The following is a 20,458-nucleotide window of genomic DNA, read 5'->3' on the forward strand; positions in this document are numbered from 1 at the left end:
CAGATTAAATAGAAATTATTAATACCAAGCAATAAATGAAATATGCATAGCACCATGGTTTGCCAGTACTCAATCATCTTAGACTACATTTCCCTATATTGAACTGCATGTTCACCTAAAGAAGAAGGCTCTATGAAAGCAAGTTGTCCTTAGCTACAAGTAAGGAGATACACTGTAGGTAATAAAATGGGCTGGAAGACCACTCCAGGAGAATTTACAGAAGAGACTGGGACACTTGTAAAGGTCAACAACACGCCAAAAGACTGACCATGCTTTGAGGCAAATTGTATCTCCAATTGTGTCAGAAAAATGGACTCTGTTTTTAATGATCTGTATGCGGTAGGGGGATGTGTGCCATTTTTGGCAGAGATCCAGAAGAACTCCATTGTGGACAGAATGCTAGAAAGTAAGGTTTTGTTAAAATACACAGAACTCTACAGAGTGGAATGAGGGACAGCTAAGTTTAGGACACCTTTCAAGGTTGTGGGACACCAGCACCAAGCGTAGACCCTGCAACACAAAATGTTTAATGCAATGTGCAAACTGCTCTGATTGGTTAACATAAATAATTTAGAAGTGAGAGAGAGTAACACGGTTGTGCTTACAGAGGTCCGTCCTCATTGGCCATGGAAAGAGAAAGAAAGAAAGTAGGATACAGCTTTTCGAGACCAAGAGTTATGAATTTTGTTATTGATTAACCACCTAAAATGGAAGTAAGTTAACGAGTTCAGCGTCTTTTCAGACAACTGTTCGCAGGTCAGCACTCGGATTTTTTTTCTTTGTTCAGCCAGTCAAAGTTACGTGACACCAGATAACACTAAACCAGAGTGTTCCTTATAGGACACAGGTGGCAGACATTTACTCTGCAGCCATGATCCATCATGGGACGATCTCTTCAAATGATTACCACCGCAGCCATGTGCCTCTTCACGCAGCCTTGATGAGCAGGCGACTTAGGCACTCTTTAGCCGATTTTAACTTAGACACATATATATGTTGTTAATACAACATCAATGACTGATTTTGCAGCTACTTTAGCATCCACCTGCAGATTAACATGATTAGATCTAGCTGCAACGCCGAGATAAACCATAGGAAAAGACAAGTCATTTTTACCATGAAGTAATTTCAAGCTTCATTCTGAAGACTTGCCTACAGCTAAAATACCAATATGCTTTCAACTCCGGCCATAGATGCAAATACATACCCTTCCATAGCACCTTCTCTCTTTAAACACCAACACTTCGGCAACCACAGTACGTCTTCCACGAATAAAATTGTTTTATGTTGATACGCTTTCATTTAAATCGTATTTCAGATCCCTTGTCCAGGCCTTCCAATGTATTAGCTTTCATTGTCAACCGTTTATCAAACCATTTATCATGCATTTTATTGTAATAAACTGAATTAATTGTGATTCTTGTTTAATTTCGTAGATAATGAAGTCCTTGGTCACTATTTTGAAGAGCAATGATGTAATTATGTCAGATAAACAGGCCACTCCCACATACCTAATTAACATTGCAAGCATTCTCCACACATGACCACTAACAAAAAGTCGCTGATATGATCCTATGTGTCGATTTTCATGTCAGTGGTAGCTGGTTCAGACCCTTGTGGTGTAAAAAATTTTCACCATCAGTATTTGGCCAACAAGGGAAGAAGAGCTGGTTGCATAAAGTTCCTGATCCCATAATGTAGTGCTGGATCTCTCCACAGTGCCTTATACATGAAAACACACTAGACTCAACTCTGTCTCTCTCTCTCTCTGACACACACACACACACACACACACACACACACACACACACACACACACACACACAATGCAATTCAGTCCCTTACACGTCAGGGATGTACTTCAAAAAACAACTCTTACAAGACATGTGGAAGGGAACATTGTGTGCAGAGACAGAAAAACAAAAGATCTACTGTCAGAGTGCGAACAGAACGTTGGTGCCCCAAACTGATGTTGAAGTTGGGCTCAGTATCATCCACTGTTAATAGTAAACAACTTGCTGGAATGATGTAAAGTTATTTTAGGATTTAGAAATATCTACATTCTGTGGAAACTTCATAATTATCACTGCAGCACATAATTAGTCATTTAATTTTAAAAATAACAAAAAAATTTAGAGAAAATTTATTTTGAGCTACACTATTCACAAAATCCTTCACAGATCTCGCTTCAACTTAAAATAGTTCAAAATGGTTCAAAAGGCTCTGAGAACTATGGGCTCTGAGGTCATTAGGCCCCCTAGAACTTAGAACGAGTTAAACCTAACTACCCTAAGGACATCACACACATCCATGCCCGAGGCAGGATTCAAACCTGCGACCGTAGCAGTCTCGCGGTTCCAGACTGCAGCGCCTAGAACGGCACGGCGACTTTGGCTGGCACTTAAAATAGTAATGAAAAGTACAATATTGTGTATATTCTACAAGACATACACAATACAGCACTTGTCATTCATTATTTTGTTGTTCTACTAAAAAGCGACTGAAGCACCGATTAACATTGCATTCCGTATTTTATGTGAGATAGTCTACAGCTATATCTAAATGCAGCCTCAACCAGCCACATCACAGTGTATAGTGTAGGTTACTTCACATACCACTACTGTAACTGCCAAACAAACCTTCAGGTGAGCTCACATTTCTCTGGTTTTCCTGTCATGTTAATTTTGTAATATGTATATGAGAGGAAATCGTATGGTGCATAGTTCTCCTTGGAAAGTCTGTCCTCAGAATTTGTTAGAAAATTTCTCAGTGATGCATAGTTTTTATCTTGAAGTGAATCTGGATGACCATTTCTGTGACATTGTATCATTTACTTAACAAAACTTATAAGAATATAATGCTCCTTTTTATATTTCCTCTATCTCGTATTTTAATCCTAGTAAGTGGCACCAGTAGTGATCCCATTCCGACAACCAACAGTCATGACTCTGTCGAATGTGGGTCTTGTAGCGTATCTCTTTTCTAAGTGCATTACATTCCTTTAAAATAATAATGCATCATAGTCTGGCATCTCCAGATGTCTGCTAATACAGATCTTACAGCTGTGAATTTTTGCAGTAATCTATCATTAATCGAGAAATAAGATCATAATAAGTCTCTGCACATATCCATGTGTGATACATTATATTTCTCTATGTTATGAGCCAAATTCGAAACCCTGCTCCAGTCGTTGGTCCTTTGGTGGTCTTCCTGAATGTTGACACAATTATTTGGTTTTAAGACTTTAAGTCCGTTATGCTTGGTGCGATTATCGCAATTGTCATGGAAGAATGATCGTGCGACAATAATCGTATAGGAGAAGGTTGATTGTAGACGGCAGTCGCTAGCGATTTATGTTCTGAAAGACTATGTACATGATGGCTCCTTCGTTTTCTGATGACGAAAATCTGGTTGAAGAAGTGGCGAATCATCCATCACTGTGGCAGCTATGAAACGCATCCTGTGAAGATGAAAAGCGCGAGGACAGTATTGGTCTGAGATCACTAACAATGTTGTAAAACCAAATAAGCTGTTCTTGTTTTTTAAATATCTGTATTGGCTTTCAGTAATTGCTTCTATAATTTTCAATGTATAATTTGCAGATGAAAAGGCACCACATAATGAATGAAGTTTTTTTATGTGACATTGTGCAATTCATGGGCAAAGCTGGCAAAAATAACAACACAGATCGTAATAGTAGTACTGTTAGTAATAATAATGATAATAACAAGACACTTTTAAAATGTTTGTGACATTTTGTTTGTAACTGAGATCAATGTATCAGGGTTTTTCATAGAGCAGTAATACATGGAAGAAACTAACAGCACTGTAATTAATTTCAGTTGGTTCTATTAACCTGTTGATCTTATCACCCCACTGATGCTGAAATATGCAGCAAAAAATCTTCTTACTTCAAATCCTTCAACATTAGCATACTATTGAGCTCTTGCCAAACTAATTAAATTGTCTCTGGATGAATTTTGCAGAAGTCTGGTTTATGATAAGAAAACCCAATTTTTGCTGTATGGGCAGGCATCCCTCAGTATGTTGCATAAGCAGCAGAAAACTTTACAGCCTCGTCGACCGTTTCGAGGAGTAAATTTATTGGGATACAGAAAAATCGAAAAACTTATGTTAACAAGCCAAACACATTTACAGAAGTTCAGCGAGCACGGCACAATCTGTAATTAAATACAGCTATCTCTGATCGCACTTCCTTGGGAGTATGGTGTCAACGTGTTTTGATGCAAGTGAAAAGCATTACCACTGATGAGCACATGAAGTAACAGCAAACTGAAGTTGGACAGCTTGCTTGGGGGCAGAAGAAGCATTATAGAACATTCTTCACTAAGCACACCATTCGAAAATTGCTGTATCACCTTTTTTCCTATAGGAGCCAATGTCGATATAAATGAATTTACAATGTTTGTCGATAACAGCCAGAAGCATTACTGAGAAGAACCTTTTGTAATTATGAAAATTTTCTGGGCATACAATTCGAACATCATTTACATCAGTGGCTCCTTAACAGTTGAGGAAATCCAGTTTTCACTCAATTTCTTTTGATTTTCCTTTCAAGTTTTCTTGAGTCAGTGGCTGCATGATTAATGACACTACAGTCTTCTTGAGTGCTGCTGAAGCGTGTTTTATGATTTTCCTAATTTCTCTTACTCTTAACGAAAACTGAAACTGTAGCAAGTGGAAGGACTCACCAGTTACCAAATGTTTAAAAATAAGAATGAGAAAATTATCGGTTATTACTTTATGAATTAGCGATTAATGTTGGTTGACATATTATAAATTTGTTTGTAGTTGATGACAGTAAAAAACGCTGGAGAATATAAAATACACCTATGATAGAGAAAGAACAACACCAGATCAGCAGCTACTGCAAGGAAGAAATGGGCTCTGGGAAAAAAACGATTATTTCTAAGATCATCTGGAGAATATCATAGGTATGTAACCATTTTTCAAAATAAATAAGCCCTAAAACTATTGTAGATAACATTTATTATTTGTGATTTCCTCTCAGGAGCTTCTCCAATCCCAGTCTGTAACAGGAAAAGGAAGCAGATTCAACTTCGCCAGGTGATGAGCAAATTCCACTGATGCTTACACCAAAGATAAACTTGCTGATGCAAGCCTCAACAATGTCAAGAACAAAGTTGATTCTGTCTTCTTGTAATGCCACAACACACAGGGGAAAAAGACTAAACAATATAGGAAAAATTGTAGACAACCTAGAAAAGCGAAATGAACTGTGAGGTCATTGCTTGTAGAAGAAAGTGAGGATGATGTTGACCTCTGTTTCAAACGTTTGGCCAAATTCGTAAAAAAAGTGACACCTGTTCTACAGAAATGACCAAAACCTTGAAATGTTACACACAATAACAAGGCTGGAAACTGAAGTGGGGGAGTCAATACATTATGGTTCCTACTGTATTTCTAATAGCCAGATATTTTGCAGTAATTCTTCAGATACTGTTACGCTTCAGTCATTATCGACAAATTCTGAAGTAGATTATCGATGTCAAAGCCCTAGACAAACAGAGGTCATTTCTTTCTCTCAACTTCATGTTCCTTCCGAACTTTCTAAAAATTTTGCTGTTGCAGATGAAGCTGTTAAACAAATTAATGGATGCAGAACTTTTCATTTTCTGCAGTCTGTATATTTGGAACTTCATCTTTCAGTTGATTTGTTCGATATACATAGCTTTTTATTATCCCTGTTTTCTGTTGAATATGTGTAAGTTTTGAAAATGCAAGGCAATAGAATTTCAGAGTGTAATTAACAGTAGCACTTACCTCAAGGCAATAGCAAGTTTTTCTTCCTGTGTTACAGAGTACAGATTTCTGTCATATGATTCATTGTAGATATCGTCTTTCATTATTCCTAGAATGAAGTCAAACTGCCCAACAGAAAGAATTTTTTGTTGTACTTCTGCAGATGCGTAATGATCAACTCTTCATTTATGAGCTCACACATAGGGTGGCTTTTGGCTCGAAACGTATCTCGTCATCTTCCACCTCCTAAGTCAAAAGGCATTTCAGTAACATTCTTCTACATTTACTGTATTTTAAACTCACTCTATCTACTCTCGCTGGTACACTGTGACTCCGAATGGAAACACAAGATTAGTGGAAATTGCAGATAATCCAAGCAAAATGGTAACCAATGGTTACGGCTCAATGTTTAATCTTTCAGTAATAAACGTTAAACAATCGTCATGACAGCTACACTGAAGAATATGTACAATTAACTTGTAGTTAGAAAACCGCCTGTGAATGGCCTCACAAAGCTTCTGATGTAATCCTACAGGTCAATTATGTACATCTTGAAGAGCAACATAATGCAATAGTCCTGTGTTGCAAATCCGAAGCTAGTTTAACATCTGGTGATTTCTCCCCATTAATAACAGTGTGTTGATTTCTATTGGCTAGGAAGTCCATATAACCACAAAGGTGGTCCGGTATTCCCTAAGCTCACTTGACAACAACTCAGGACTTTACAGAATGCCTACCATAAGTTAACGAGCATGCATCAACTTGGGCAACACTGTCTACTGTGTTCTAGATCTCATGTAAGAAAAGAGCGAGCTGAGTGCTGCAAGTCTGCTGTTTGCATAACCCGTGTTGATTACCGCAAAGAAAATTTTTGGTCTCCAAACAGGTCATAATGCACATGCATATAACATGCTTTATATTTCTACAGAAGTTGGACAACAGAGATGTAGGCCTACAGTTATACTCATTCATCTTACGATTCTACTCAAAAACAGGAATTACCTGTAGTCTTACCATACATCCAGGATTAGTCTGGAAAGTTCTGATTTTTTAGTGCTGTCCTGGGAAAGGTCTGGGGCTTGAGAATTTCATGAGTGGCAAGGATTTTCTTTAAATTTTGGATTTAAGAGTTAAGCATTGCGTTTTTAAACAGTCTCATGGCTGTGAATCCTTCAGCCAGAGTTGGTGACAGCTACCAGTTCTGGCACAACGTTGCACGTAGTTATTTGGCAACAGAATAGGGACAATGTGCTTAAGTTGTTGTCATGTGTTAAGTAGCTCATCTACACGTTTGGACCATTTTACCTATGTTCATTTTTTGTCTCATCGTTAAGCAAAGGGAAAAGAAAGTGTGCATTTAATGTTAACCTGCAAAAGGACTAAAAATTTTTGAAATTGTGTAACGACAGTAACAATGGACGTGCTTAATGCACACTATGTACTGAACAGTTTTCTGTTGCACACAAAGAAAAGGCTCATATTAAAGATCACACGAAAACTACATTAATGTTACTGCTGCACCAAATGTGAAAGATTTTTTAAAGCCAAAGATGGAATGACAGTTGGAAGCATCAACTGTGTAATAGTAACGATGGATAGACCAAACAGAAGCAAAGTAAAACTTGTTCAATCTACAGAAGGGAATTCAAGTTAAGCTTTTGAATTTCAATGAAGTGTCAGTTTAAGCCACTGATATCCTGATTCATTACCTTTTCTGGTGTGTGACAAAAATACAAACTTCAAGAAAAGTTAGTTTATTATTCTGCTGATAACACTAACAGTAATTTTAGTGGTGTGAGGAGAAAGGAGAACGAAAATGTGTTTCAAAAAGTTCAGAATTATTTAGATAGACCTATTTCAGGGATTAGTTGTTCAGCCTATGTTGTAAACAATTCAGTACAAACAGTATGTGGTTCTCTAACCCTGGACACACAAGTTTTTGTTACATATATTTATAAAAAAAATTTGATATATATGCAGTAAGAGTAATGGGACTTAAAGGGGACTGTTAATTTATTGAAGCAGATTACACAAAGTTATTATTTGATAGGAGCACAAGCTTCATTAATTTGTTACCCACATTAGAAAGAATTCTTTCCATTTTTGAGGACATAAAATCATACTTCTTATCTTTCAAAATACCCCAAATTATTATTTGTTTTTTTTTTTTTTTGAAAATATAGAAAGTAAACTGTTATTGAAATTTTTGTATGGTAGTCTCCAGTTATTTTATGGTGGAGTTCAGAAACTGAAAGCTAATTCCACCACAGTAGCAGAAGCATTTCAGACATATATTGTATTAATTCACCAACTTCAGGAAAGAGAGCTGCAATGCACTTGCAAAGAAAATAATGATGTTAAGGATAAAAAATTCTTTTTGGACATAAACAGTTTTTATAATTCTAATATCCAGCATTTTAGAGCCGTGGAGAACTAGTTTTGATAAAGTTAGTAAGTTTTGGTGGATAAATTTATGAATTGAAATTATCTGGTCTCATTAAGAAGAGAGAGCACAAGTTGGTAGTGTAGTTACAAAAAATTCCATAAATACTGATGACAAATATTATTGAACCAGATAATTCAAAACCTCATTCCCCACTCATGCACTCACTTTCTGCTTTCTATATGTTTTTATTAACCTCTATTCTATATCCACAGCTCTTAAAATTTTCAGCAATATATTACAGTTGATTCAATTAAAAGCTTTCTTGCAGGTCATAAAATGAATATACACCTCCATGTTCATTTCTATCATTTTTTCTCCACTTATCCTCATACTACCTATAGCATATTTTGTTCCTTTATACTTGCTAAACCTAAACTGATCTTTTCCTGTCTGTTCCTCAATTTTCTTTTCAGTTATCCTTAGTATGACTTTCATTACAGCCTTTGTAATATGACTGATAAAACTAACTCTTCTATAGTCTTTGCATTCATCTGAGTTGCACTATTTAAGTAAAGGTATTAATATGGTTTTAAGTAGATACTGAGATCAAATTTCTGTGTCATAAACTTTGTTTACTACCTCAGTCAATCTGGCTGTTGCATTTGCACCTAAGACTTTCGTTAGCTCAGATGGTATTCTGTCACAGCCTAATGCTTTCTTTTCCTGGGGCTCCTGAACTGCTTTCTCCAGTCCCCATATGTGTATCTTAGAATCTCAGTTCTCTACATTCTGTTCCCATTCATCTTCCAAAACCAGTCTGATGTTAACAGCCTGTGTACTGTACACCTCGTCCATCTAATCCAGTCAAACTGCCATTTCTCACTTCTAGGACAAAATAGCGTTGTGCCTCTTGCCTGCTCATATACCCTTCAAGGGGGCTGTTGACACTTGATGGAAGGGGTATATTATCCCAGGAGATGGTTCCTGCATCGTTATCCACTCGTGAGATGACAAGTGTTGCCCCTACCACATGGAGATGATGTAAGGATTCAACGATTCTAGGATCAAATAGGTTTTCCTAGACTCTCCAGTACTTTAAGAGAAGCCATGTCTAGTGAAAAATAGAACTCAATAAACGAAGTTTAATGTTTCTTTAAACCACATAAACTGTTAAGACTTTTAAGTAATGTCAAAAATGTCTCCTTATGTTAATCCAAAAAAATATTTTAATATATCTTGGGTTGGACAAAAAATATTGTAGCCTACTTACCTTTATCTTGCTCTTACCACAGAGAACCATTTATTGCTCTAACACTCTACGATAAAGTGCTGCCCAAAAAGGAAAAATTACTTCCGAAATAATGACATCTACAAAATTGTACAGATATTGATCTAGATTCAGTCAGCTTTCCTTTGTTGAGCATTTTACTTGATTTTCTATTCTGTGATCAGTCACTTGAGTTTCCATCACTGAGAATTTCCGCATTGGCTGAAAGTAGGAACCGTATTATGACCTTGTGTGTGACATAATTTTGGAAGATAGAATTCAGTATTTCAGTCTTCTCTCTCTCGCCTTCCGTTTCAGCCCACTGAGCAACTTGATGGGTAATTTTAATCCATGCACTGACTTTATGAAAGATCAAAATTAGTTGGGCAGCAAAATTCTGGGTTCGAATTCATTACCGGTGTCACTTGTTGCCAACATCGCTTTCTGCATTCACAAAAAATTTCTAATTCCATAGGTCTGTTGATCCATAGGGGTCTTTTTCAATCCTCAGGCGCTTGGAACGGTTCTAAACCCAATTATAACGATTAAAACGAAGAATGGTTACTTTCTGCCACTTCCTTTCACACTGCTTATGTGATGATGTAAATAAGGCTTACGATATTTTGGGGGGGCCAACCAACCCATGACATATTTTTAAAATTAAGTTAAAATTTTAACAGTTTGCTGAAACATTCAACTTTGTGATTATTGAGTTATATTTTTCACTAGAACGATTTTATCAGAAATGTTTTGTTTGTTTTATTTAGTTCATAAAATTCATAACAAGGAAGTTCTGAGTTAATTCAAAACTTTTTGTTCCTGCTGCACACCAGCACTTGCTCCAAGATCAGCTGACAGAGGCACTGCCGTAAAAAAAGTTCAAAAACGTGATGTCGAACATATAGCTCTAAAATTTAAAAAAAATTGTCATTAGCCACAAAATTCTCAAACCCTGTGTATTTTCGGAACCCTGGGCAACACAACATAACAGTCGCGACACTTCGCCTCGATTCTGTTCCCTACCGCAGCAGCAGCAGCGCCCCAAGTGGCCAGTAAGATAAACTGTGAGTTTGGCGCGATCGTGAATGCGAATAGTAGTTGTTTATTTTGATTTCTACAATGGATTTTAGAAACGGGAGCGTTTGTAGCGCAATAAATTGCAGCAACAACAGGAAGAAGGCAACGCAGCTGTCTTTTTTTTTAGGTTTCGTAAGGATCCTGAGAGGTATATAAAATCATGTTCCTAAAGTGTATCGTCAGGATTAACTTGCAAACTGCATGTGTATTAATGATTAATGTTTTGTTTTAGGAGCAGAAAATAGCTAGTTATTGGCAGACGAGAAGACCTTATGAAAAAAGAGCCAGTTTACCTGTATAATAATATTAGGTTTTGTTCGCTACATTTCGAACAAAACCACTTCATGAACGCAGGCGATAATGAAATCGTGTGGAATGCAGTACCCACACTGTTTGACATCCCAAATAAACCACCTCAACTGACGATGAAGAGGAAACTGCCACAAAGATTCGACAATCCATTTAAAGGTGTAAAACAGGCCTATGACACAGAAGCAGCCAGTTCAGCTGTCCATGTATCAGTGCCAGATTCGTGCGAATCGTCAACACAGACCTGCTTTCACGATGAAGTGGTTAGATTAAGTGCAGTTATTCGTGTCTTACAAAATCGCAATGTTTGGTATGTATTTCATTAACTTCTGTTTTTAGTCACTTAATTTTCCTTGCTTCTTTCATGTGATAACATTATTTTGTTAGTACCTTGTTCACTGACATTGTTTGAAAATTATTGAAATATTTGGTTTTGCTTGAAATGTAATGTATTTAGTTCATTATAATGTTTTCAACATAGTTCTCCCACTATTTGGCAGTTGCTTGTCCCACTTAGAATAATATAAATATGAAGATAGTCCTTGTGGCAACAGGCGACAATGACAAACACAGTAGCCCCACAGAACGATAAATGAGCTTACGTGTGAATCTGTGTGTTTATATTCTTTTGATATCAACGTGGTAAGCTGTAATTCTATCCAACGTCACAAGTGTTTCTTCAGGAATGTGTGGTAGCTTGCCACTAGACTCATGGTTTTTGTACATACTTGCGCTTATTTTAGAATCATTTTAGAAACATATATGCCTTCTGATACTACACAAATCCTTGGAGGCAAGAAAATAACTCAAATATTTCGTGAATTACGTAGGAAATGGATTCAAAACAAACATTATGCTTACGACACGTGTGACGTTCTACTTCCTCGCCGCTTGGAGCGCTAGTGTCGTTCCATCTGTCAAACGGTAATAACAGTGAGTGTCCTGACAGTTGTGGTAGACTGTGGGAATACTAAGAAAACCAGTGTTGTTCGATATAAACCCGGACTTTCGGTTAGTGTATGTTATTTCAGTTGTATGGATCAAATGTAGGTTTTTTTGAATGTGACTTGTGAAAATATGCATCATATACGTACTTTAAATCTGTTGAATTTGTCGGCGGAGAGTCGTTGTTTCCCTAATCGGTACGTACGTGTACAGGGGTGATGTAGTTATCTGGAACGCTAAGAAACTGCTGGTGACTGCTAAGTTTGGAGCATCTTTCATATTATCTTTGGTTTAGCGAAGTGAGCACGTGTGTTTACAAATGAAGTGTGTAATAGCAGACACTGATGTTTACGTTGTGATGTGCGTAATAAGATACTGCTCTTAAGGTGCTGTATGTCGTGTATTATTCGCTGTGTGACCAAAATTTACCCGAATTTTTGTGTAAAATGGATTTTAATGAGAGCATTTCGATAAATGTTGGAAGTTTTTCTTCTGATGTCGACAACATATCGAAGGTAATAACGTAAAAGTTTATTTTCAGATTCATTTCTAAATATTGTTCGTTATATTACGTACATGACTCACATGCTGACATTATTGTAATTTTCCACAACGAAAGTTGTTCCTGTGTAGAATTTTACCGCAACTGGATTCCGTTAATTATTTTCAGGTTGGAAAGACACGTTTCACAGTACCTTCTGCGGTTTCCAACAAAGTTATGGTAAAGAAAGCTGTTAAGCACAAGAGAAAATTTTCCAAAGTTGAAGGTTTCGATAGGGAAACTGTTAGTGATACACACCTGGATGGACAAGAATATGCACATATTCAGTCTGAGAAATCTACCAGTTCCATACCTCACGCCACAGAACGTTTTAAGAGAAAGAAATTTAATGCTGCCAAGAATAGAGATGACTTTCCGCAGAATGAAATCGAGCATGACACAAAAGAAAGCCAATTTCGAGCAAGGATGTTGGAGAAACAGCCCACAGAACCAGTGAAGGAAATTTTATTTTCTACAGAGGAATTTAAAGCGTTGCCTATTCATCCGTTTACTGTAAGTTTTCTTCTGAGGTTTCTAGCAACCATGTTTATAAATGACCTTAATTGATTGTAATATGTATTTGTCATTTTTAGGTCTCTAACTTGAATCAAAATATGAATATAAATAAGTTAACTATGGTTCAGAAGATGGCAATACCAACCATATTATCAGGCGTGGATGTTTTAGTTAGATCACAGACAGGTAGTGGCAAAACTTTAGCATATGCTGTGCCTATAATTGAAGCTTTGCAAAAAATAAGGCCAAAGCTGTCACGAAAGGATGGCGTCCATGCCCTCATTATCGTGCCAACTAGGGAATTGGCTCTACAGACTTATGAAGTATTCGTAAAACTTCTTAAAGTAAGTAAATATGTGATACTTGTTCACTCACATACTTGTTATATGCAATTAATGTGCACACTTGTGGTTCTACATGTGCTTTCTTGTTTGCTTCAGTATTCTTATCATTAATTAAGAACTGTTTTAATAAAACTTATTTTTTATTGGACAGCCATTCACATGGATAGTGCCCGGATGCCTGATGGGTGGCGAAAAGCGGAAATCGGAGAAAGCACGGCTAAGAAAAGGAATAACTATATTGGTGGGCACACCTGGACGACTTTTAGATCATGCTAACAAAACTCGTGCCCTGAGGTTTGATCGTACCTCATGGCTGGTTGTAGATGAAGCAGACAGGCTGTTTGAACTGGGCTATGAACGTGACATTAATGCGTGAGTGACTGATTAATCTTGAAATTGTTTTACTTTTGATTACATGTTGCTACACCAGTTGCTGAGTTTAGTGTATCTCTTCAGTAATCCATAACTCAAAAATAACATTTATTGGTCTATGAAAATTATGTAGCTGATGTGTAACTCAGATTTCAGGGACAGGAAACATAGACCTACTCACTGAGTGATATTCCTACCTCATGACAGTTCAGTCATGAAATCGTTTGTTAGACCTGTAATGCTTCGTAAAAATGTGAAATGGCTGTGTTTTGCACTTTGTGGAAACTTTGTCATTATAACTGCTGACTTGGACTTGATTAATGTACTTTTTTTGTTTCTTCATGTAGGTTTTTCTCTTTTCTCCTTCTGATGGTTCACTCTTTCAATTGATAACCTTCTTCTAATCCATTCTCTTATCTGTCATTTTAATGTGCCTTTATGTGAATTCAACTTTGGTTTTCGTAATGGTGTCAGTTTGTTTGTTTCCTTGTCTTCTTCGATTTTCTATCTTATTGATGGAGTAGACTATATCTCTGATATCTCTGTTCTTTCTGGTACCCAGTCTCTCTAGTCACCTGCAATTATGAAGCATTGGACTTTCATTTATTTATTCACACATCCACAATAACAATTTTGTCTATCTACTTGTTCTCTTGCTTTTCATTACTTTACCTGATCTGCTGCTGCTTTACCAGTAAACAGTATTGTCACATTTGTTTACCAATTTTTTAATGTAATTTCCCAAGTTTCCATTCAACAGTTTAACATTTCACCTTCTGCTGCTTCTATTTACAGAGGTTTTCTTTTGGCATATCTCTACATTTTGCCTTTGAGGTATGTATAAACCACCACCACAAATCCTTCAAGAAAATGCTTTAATTTTCATTACCGGTTGTGTTAGTCAAATATTGTCATGTGACCTGTAGTGTAATGGAACAGATACACATTCAGGTATATAACTACTCTTATAAAACAAACGTTTAAGATTTTTTTCACATTTGAGTATTCGTAAGTGCCAGGGACCTTTTGGAGTACTTTGACATATATCAAAACAGTTTCAGTGGCATCCAATTCTATACCACGGTAGTGGAATTTTACAGTATATTAAAGCTTTGTGCTAAATCCATTGGCAAATGTGGAGCTGTAGTCTTTCACATACCAGATATACCTGTATGCAAAGCTTCCAGTTTGAATCGTGGACTAGCACACCAGAATTGCTCAAAGTTTCACAACAAATTTGGTTTTTGTGGTTTACACTTCCTCTGTCCTCATGACAAGCTTTATTGCATGTCATGATACTATCATCAAACTTACTTAAATGTTCAGCACACTATAGGCCCTACTCTTTAGTGCATTCCAGCATTAAGCATTGATTATTTTGTTGTTTTTAGGCTAAATGTTTATTTTGTATTGTTTATTAATTTTTCTCTTACGTTTCTGTGTGTTCGCTTAATTATCATTGGCTGCAACAAATTTCTCATATTTCCTATGGTTTTATTTTCCTGCACAGAACTTTCCATGATCGCTGCTTTCTTCCATTTCATTGAAAGTGGCTTCAGTTCTTATTATCTAATAGTGTGGAATTGTCTCAGGAAATTCTGCATGTTTGTGAAAAATGTCTTTCCATGTAAATGTAATTGGTTGTTTGTAAATAAAACTGCTTTTACTTGCTGAGCTGTAATTTTATTTCTCCCAGGTGTATTTCACTTTTTTACTCCTTAGAGGGGGATAGTTTATTGGCATCTGCATTTCCTCTCATCTGGAGGATACACATAATGAACTCGCGATATTTATATCTTTAAAAGCACAGTTTTCGAACAAATATCTATAACTGGTGACAAAAGAGTAATAGTGCACCACGAAAATGAGAGTAAACATGGTGAACAGTGTGAACAAAAAGTTAGGAGTGTAAAAATATGCTTATGTTTTGGAAATGAAGTTGTAGTTTGACCTCCAGACTAGATGAGAGGAAATGCAGATGCAAGCAAACATCCCACTTAAGATGCTTTAGAGGAAAAAAACGCAAAACGCATCTGGGAGAACTAAATTACAGCGCAGCAGGAAAAGGTGGTTTTATTTACAAAACAAATATTTCTGCACTTACTGTGAAGGATGGACGTGCAAACAAACTTGTAATAGATTGTTATTGTCAGTAACTGATGAAATGTACCAAAGCTTCTATTTCATATGGCCCATTTTAAACTGCAGCATCTCTTTCATAAAAGAAGTGTACACAGTAGATCTCCTGAACACCGTTTTGATTGTGACAGGTGGTTACAAGTATCTGCTGTCTTAAATAACTGGAGTGTAATTTGGCTCAGATTGCAGCTAGCTGTGATGTGATTTGCTACTTACATGACAGTTGTTGCTGCTGTTAACAACAGCTGAAAGGTGTAAACTCTGATGACCGGATGTCAAGCTCTGTTCAATCACAGATACTGTGGTTAACATGGTGCATCTTCTAGGAATAACACATATCCAGCTCAGCGTACAAAGAAAAGAGTTGACTTTGCTTGGCCCAGCAAAGAGCTCTAATGACTGTTCTTTTATCTAGGAGAAGAGATCACACACACACACACACACACACACACACACACACACACACACACACACAACAAAGCATACAGAACATACATTCAATTACGCATTTTTTTGAAAAATCTGTCCCATGTAATTAAACCAGTCAGCTCTTCTGGCAACAGTTATGTACATTAACTCTTACTGTGTCCTAGCTGTTACAGAAGTATTTTTTCCCAGTGGAAACCTTGGATACACGATTGTGAATGTTAACCTTTTCATCATATGCAAGTACTGCCATCTTAATAATCAGGCATAAGAGATCATACTGAACAGGTGAAGACACGCAATATAATTTTCTTCTTGCTAAAAGAGGGCGGGGGGGGGGGGGAGGAGGAGGAGGAGGAGGCTATTAAAATACATTGACGAAAAAAAGAATCGCAGCCTCAAAAAATAATTAATGTAGAGTTGGGCATCATTATGAAGACATTAGCAAGTCAGTGTAGCAATGTGCAATAGCTTATGACCAACAGAATATATGGATTTGGTTCTTTCGCTATATTTCTGTATAACTGAATATTGTTATTGTTATTTTGAATGGTAATTATTGAATGATCATTTTACTGTTTATTACAGTAGAAAATATTTTGTAATTAATGATTTAAGTCCAAAAAATGAAGTTGAGTGTAAAAAGTGTGTTTTGAAAAGGGGTACATATTTTTGAATTAATGTTGCATCTGAAATCATTTAAAAAAGCACTTAAAAGCATTGACACATAAATAAAAAATATTTCCTTCCTCCAGAAAAGATTCAGGTCTTAAAAAAAAAAAAAAAAAAAAAAAAAGAGTTAAATGACAGAGAAAATGAAGCCCCACTTGAAAGATCTAATTGAAAGAGGGCAACAGAAACAGGATTGGAAACTAAAGAAACTGGCACATATCAACATAGTGTAAACAGTTGACCCAGACATACATTCTGCGAAAGGATGACCAATCTGACACACACATGCCTTCAATGAAGTTAAAATATCTGTTCCAGAGGGAATATGAACATGTTATAGAAATTAAGCACATCATAACAAGAAGAAAGAAAGCAGCAGACTTCAACCAAAGAGAGATGAGAGAGTTGAAGAAATGAGACATTATTAGAACGAACTGTTAAAAGAAAACTGCAGAAGACAGAATAGCCAAACCCATACACAGACAATTCAGTTCGCACAAGGCTATTACCAATGTGTTGAATAAAGGGACACCTTAATAATAATGCATGAGAGATCATACTGAACAGCTGAAGACAACCACAGTTTTCTTTGTTCTGAAAGAGGAGGGCAGGCTGTTAATATACAGTGATGGAAAAAAAAATTGCAACGCCAAAAAATATTAATGAAGAGTAATGGAATTTCAGGGATACATTTGTGTAGGTAGCATATTTAAGTGATTAAAATGGCACAGTGGCAGGTTAATGTAAGTGCAAGATAAGCCATTGCATTATTAACCAATGTAACGACCAGAATGTTAAATGCAAACATACGTGCATTGTGTTCTGCAGATGCTGGATTTCAGTTTGTGGGATGCCTGTTGCACTTGGTTGGTCAATACAGGGACAGTTAATGCTGGTTGTGGATGATGATGGAGTTGTCGTTCAGTGATGTTTGATATGTGCTCGATTGGAGACAGATCTGGGGATTGAAAAGGTCAAGACAACATGTCAACAGTCTGTAGAGCCTGTTGATTTACAACAGCGGTATGTGGGTGAGAGTTATCGTGTTGGAAAACACCCACAGGAATGCTGTGCATGAATGGCAGAACAACAGATTGAATCACCAGACTGACATACATTTGGGATACCCACAAGAGTGCTCCCACTCTCATTGAAACCGCCCTTGTTTGTTCTACCAACTCCTCAGTTGGCTGCATAGGGCTTCATCGGATTGTGTACCAGATATCTGGAATCAGATGTTTGCTTGCACGTTAAAATAGTCCAACTAATACCATTCATAAATAGTTCAGGTGCCTCCCACAATTGACAGTATTTCATCATTACTTTCGTATATTCATAAGATCTCAGAATATCAGTATCAGGGCTGTACAAAAATTACACATCCTGTCTCCTTGCCTTTTAGTTTTTTCCCGGTTGTCATGTACAATTAGTGATTCGTGAAAGTGAGATTGCTACCTTGGCAATTTTATATTTTCTTGTGTTGGTGGAATGAAGGCTACTTGGTTAGCAAATTAATCACAAAGCTACTTCTGTCCTTTTGGTTTCATACAGTAGTTGACATAATTTTCCTAAACATAAAATTGTGAATAACAGATGGAATTAAAATGCTGAAGCAGTGACCTTATTTAATTAAAACTGTGTTCACATGTTGTTCAAATTGTTCACTCTGTATGATCATAGTCACCTATCTTGGGCATATTGACTTTGACAATTTTAGTTTGTAGTTTCCTTTAACTACAGCCCTTCAGTTGTGCATAGGTACAGCCATAGAGGTACCACATGTTATCTTGGGAGAAAGGTATTCCACACTATTTCACTGTTCACATTAAAATGAAACTTTTATTTTCTGTCAGCAAATAAGAATTCCTGTAATTATTATTAAAATTTTATTTCTCTTACATGTCACGTGAAAATTAAAGAGATCATCCATTCTGTTAAATATTCTTAGTTGCAGTATTTTGCCCTCCCTCTATTTCAGTTGGGCACAATATTCCTGCGGCTGCAAAAATTATCATTTAAATAATATTACTACTACATAATTTTGTATACAAGAAATGAATTGAGTGATAGAAATCCCAGGTTTCATTTCTTATATGACGACGTTAAAATATTTTATGTACTGTCATCTGTTTTGTGTTCTAGACATTTTCAGTCATTCTGGGAAGTAGGCCTATCTTTAATGTTGAATGTAAGCAAATGTATGGAAGACAAAGAGAAACACACATTGGGGATTAATAATGTTTTAGCATTAGAGTAGTCATTCAAGCCTAATAGCAATGACTTTTGTTGATGCCATCAGTTTAGACCAGGATGTGCAGAAACTAGTGGGTACGTGGTTTATTTATAGGCCACAAGATGAGACATTTGTCTTTGGATTGGAGCTCATAATGTGTTGCTTCAGTTTGAGGCATAATCCTTTGTCATTTACTAGTTTTTGTTAGTTATAGAAAAGTTTGATAAGAAATGTGGATATGTATGATTTACAGAATAACTAATAGAAATATAAACATTTATGGAACAGAGGTTATATATGCTGACTGGTGCTGCAAAAGTTAACCGGCTTACTCGAGGATTGACACTGTGCATAGGAAAGGACTAGGCACACAGGGTGCTGAAAGTTTTGTCTCTAACCATTGCTGCCTTTGATTTATGGGGCTAGCAGAATGTGTTGCAACTCAAAAGTACCTTGGAATTTTGTAACAACTGTATTTATTGTGATTAAAGCTCATGGTTGTGTAAATATGTACATACTGTTATATGTTTGAATGTAGTCTACCACTGTGATGGTAGGTTCTGGAACTAATGTTAATTGCCATTGTCATACTTAAACAGATCTTTTAAAAAAATAAATTGCACTAGCTCATGGAAAGATCTACATGTGATGTATTTCATCTTTAGGATACTGTGCACATGAATTCTAAATGGAATGATTTTTATAGCTTGCTGCAGTTGTTGGATGATCACCGGAAAGAATATGAATTGTGTTATGGTGCTGGATATGGTAGCATTCTTCGCCAGAGTGTACTACTCTCTGCAACACTTACACCAGCTGTTAAAAATCTTTCTAATCTTGCTCTAAGAGATCCAACATACATTGAGACTGCTGAAGAAGGTGGAACTGAAGTAAAGAAGGATACAGATATCACCCTGCCTTCAACTTTATCTCAGTACTTTATGATGACACCAGCAAAACTTCGCCTTGTCAGTCTCATTGCATTCATTGTCTGCAAGTGTCAGGCAAGTCTTCTTGTATAATATTTTCTCTTTACATAGTTTGTAAGTAGCCTCCATGGTTTATGATCCGTTCACAATGTGTACTGTTGCAAATTGTAGAATTCTAACTCAAGTTGCATGTTATTATTTTGATTTGCACATATCTCAAGTTGGCGAATGGTTGTTAATAATAATTGTGATACCAATGTTATTTCTGTATTTGATTTACTCAATAGTGACAGTCCTAAACATTTTGACAAATAAGACTTTAATCTTCGTTGGCTTTTTAAATTTTTTTTTATTCAAGATACATGATATTTGTTTTTGTACATAAAGAAAAATGGGTATTTTGACCATATTTATGATGTGTGTTTGCTCAGTTGCTTCTGGGCATAAAAACACAGCTTTAAAGTTTTCGGCTGCAGTTCCAAGTCTTATTAACTCATTTGCCTATTATTCTGTCATGT

General features: G+C 36.4%; 1 protein-coding gene across 1 annotated transcript in view; it reads left to right on the top strand.

The window, feature by feature from the left end:
* The first annotated feature begins 11,724 nt into the window (after positions 1-11,724).
* Positions 11,725-20,458, top strand: part of LOC126298713 (probable ATP-dependent RNA helicase DDX31) — a 255,676-nt gene continuing 246,942 nt past the window's right edge. Inside the window, exons 1-5 of the mRNA XM_049990136.1 lie at positions 11,725-12,283; positions 12,439-12,822; positions 12,903-13,169; positions 13,321-13,541; positions 19,718-20,015. Of these exons, the coding sequence (XP_049846093.1) occupies positions 12,215-12,283; positions 12,439-12,822; positions 12,903-13,169; positions 13,321-13,541; positions 19,718-20,015 (1,239 nt within the window). The 5' untranslated portion in view covers positions 11,725-12,214. The remainder of the gene's footprint in view (positions 12,284-12,438; positions 12,823-12,902; positions 13,170-13,320; positions 13,542-19,717; positions 20,016-20,458) is intronic.

The sequence above is a fragment of the Schistocerca gregaria genome, chromosome X (genome assembly GCF_023897955.1).
Source record: "Schistocerca gregaria isolate iqSchGreg1 chromosome X, iqSchGreg1.2, whole genome shotgun sequence".
Lineage (NCBI taxonomy): Eukaryota > Metazoa > Arthropoda > Insecta > Orthoptera > Acrididae > Schistocerca > Schistocerca gregaria.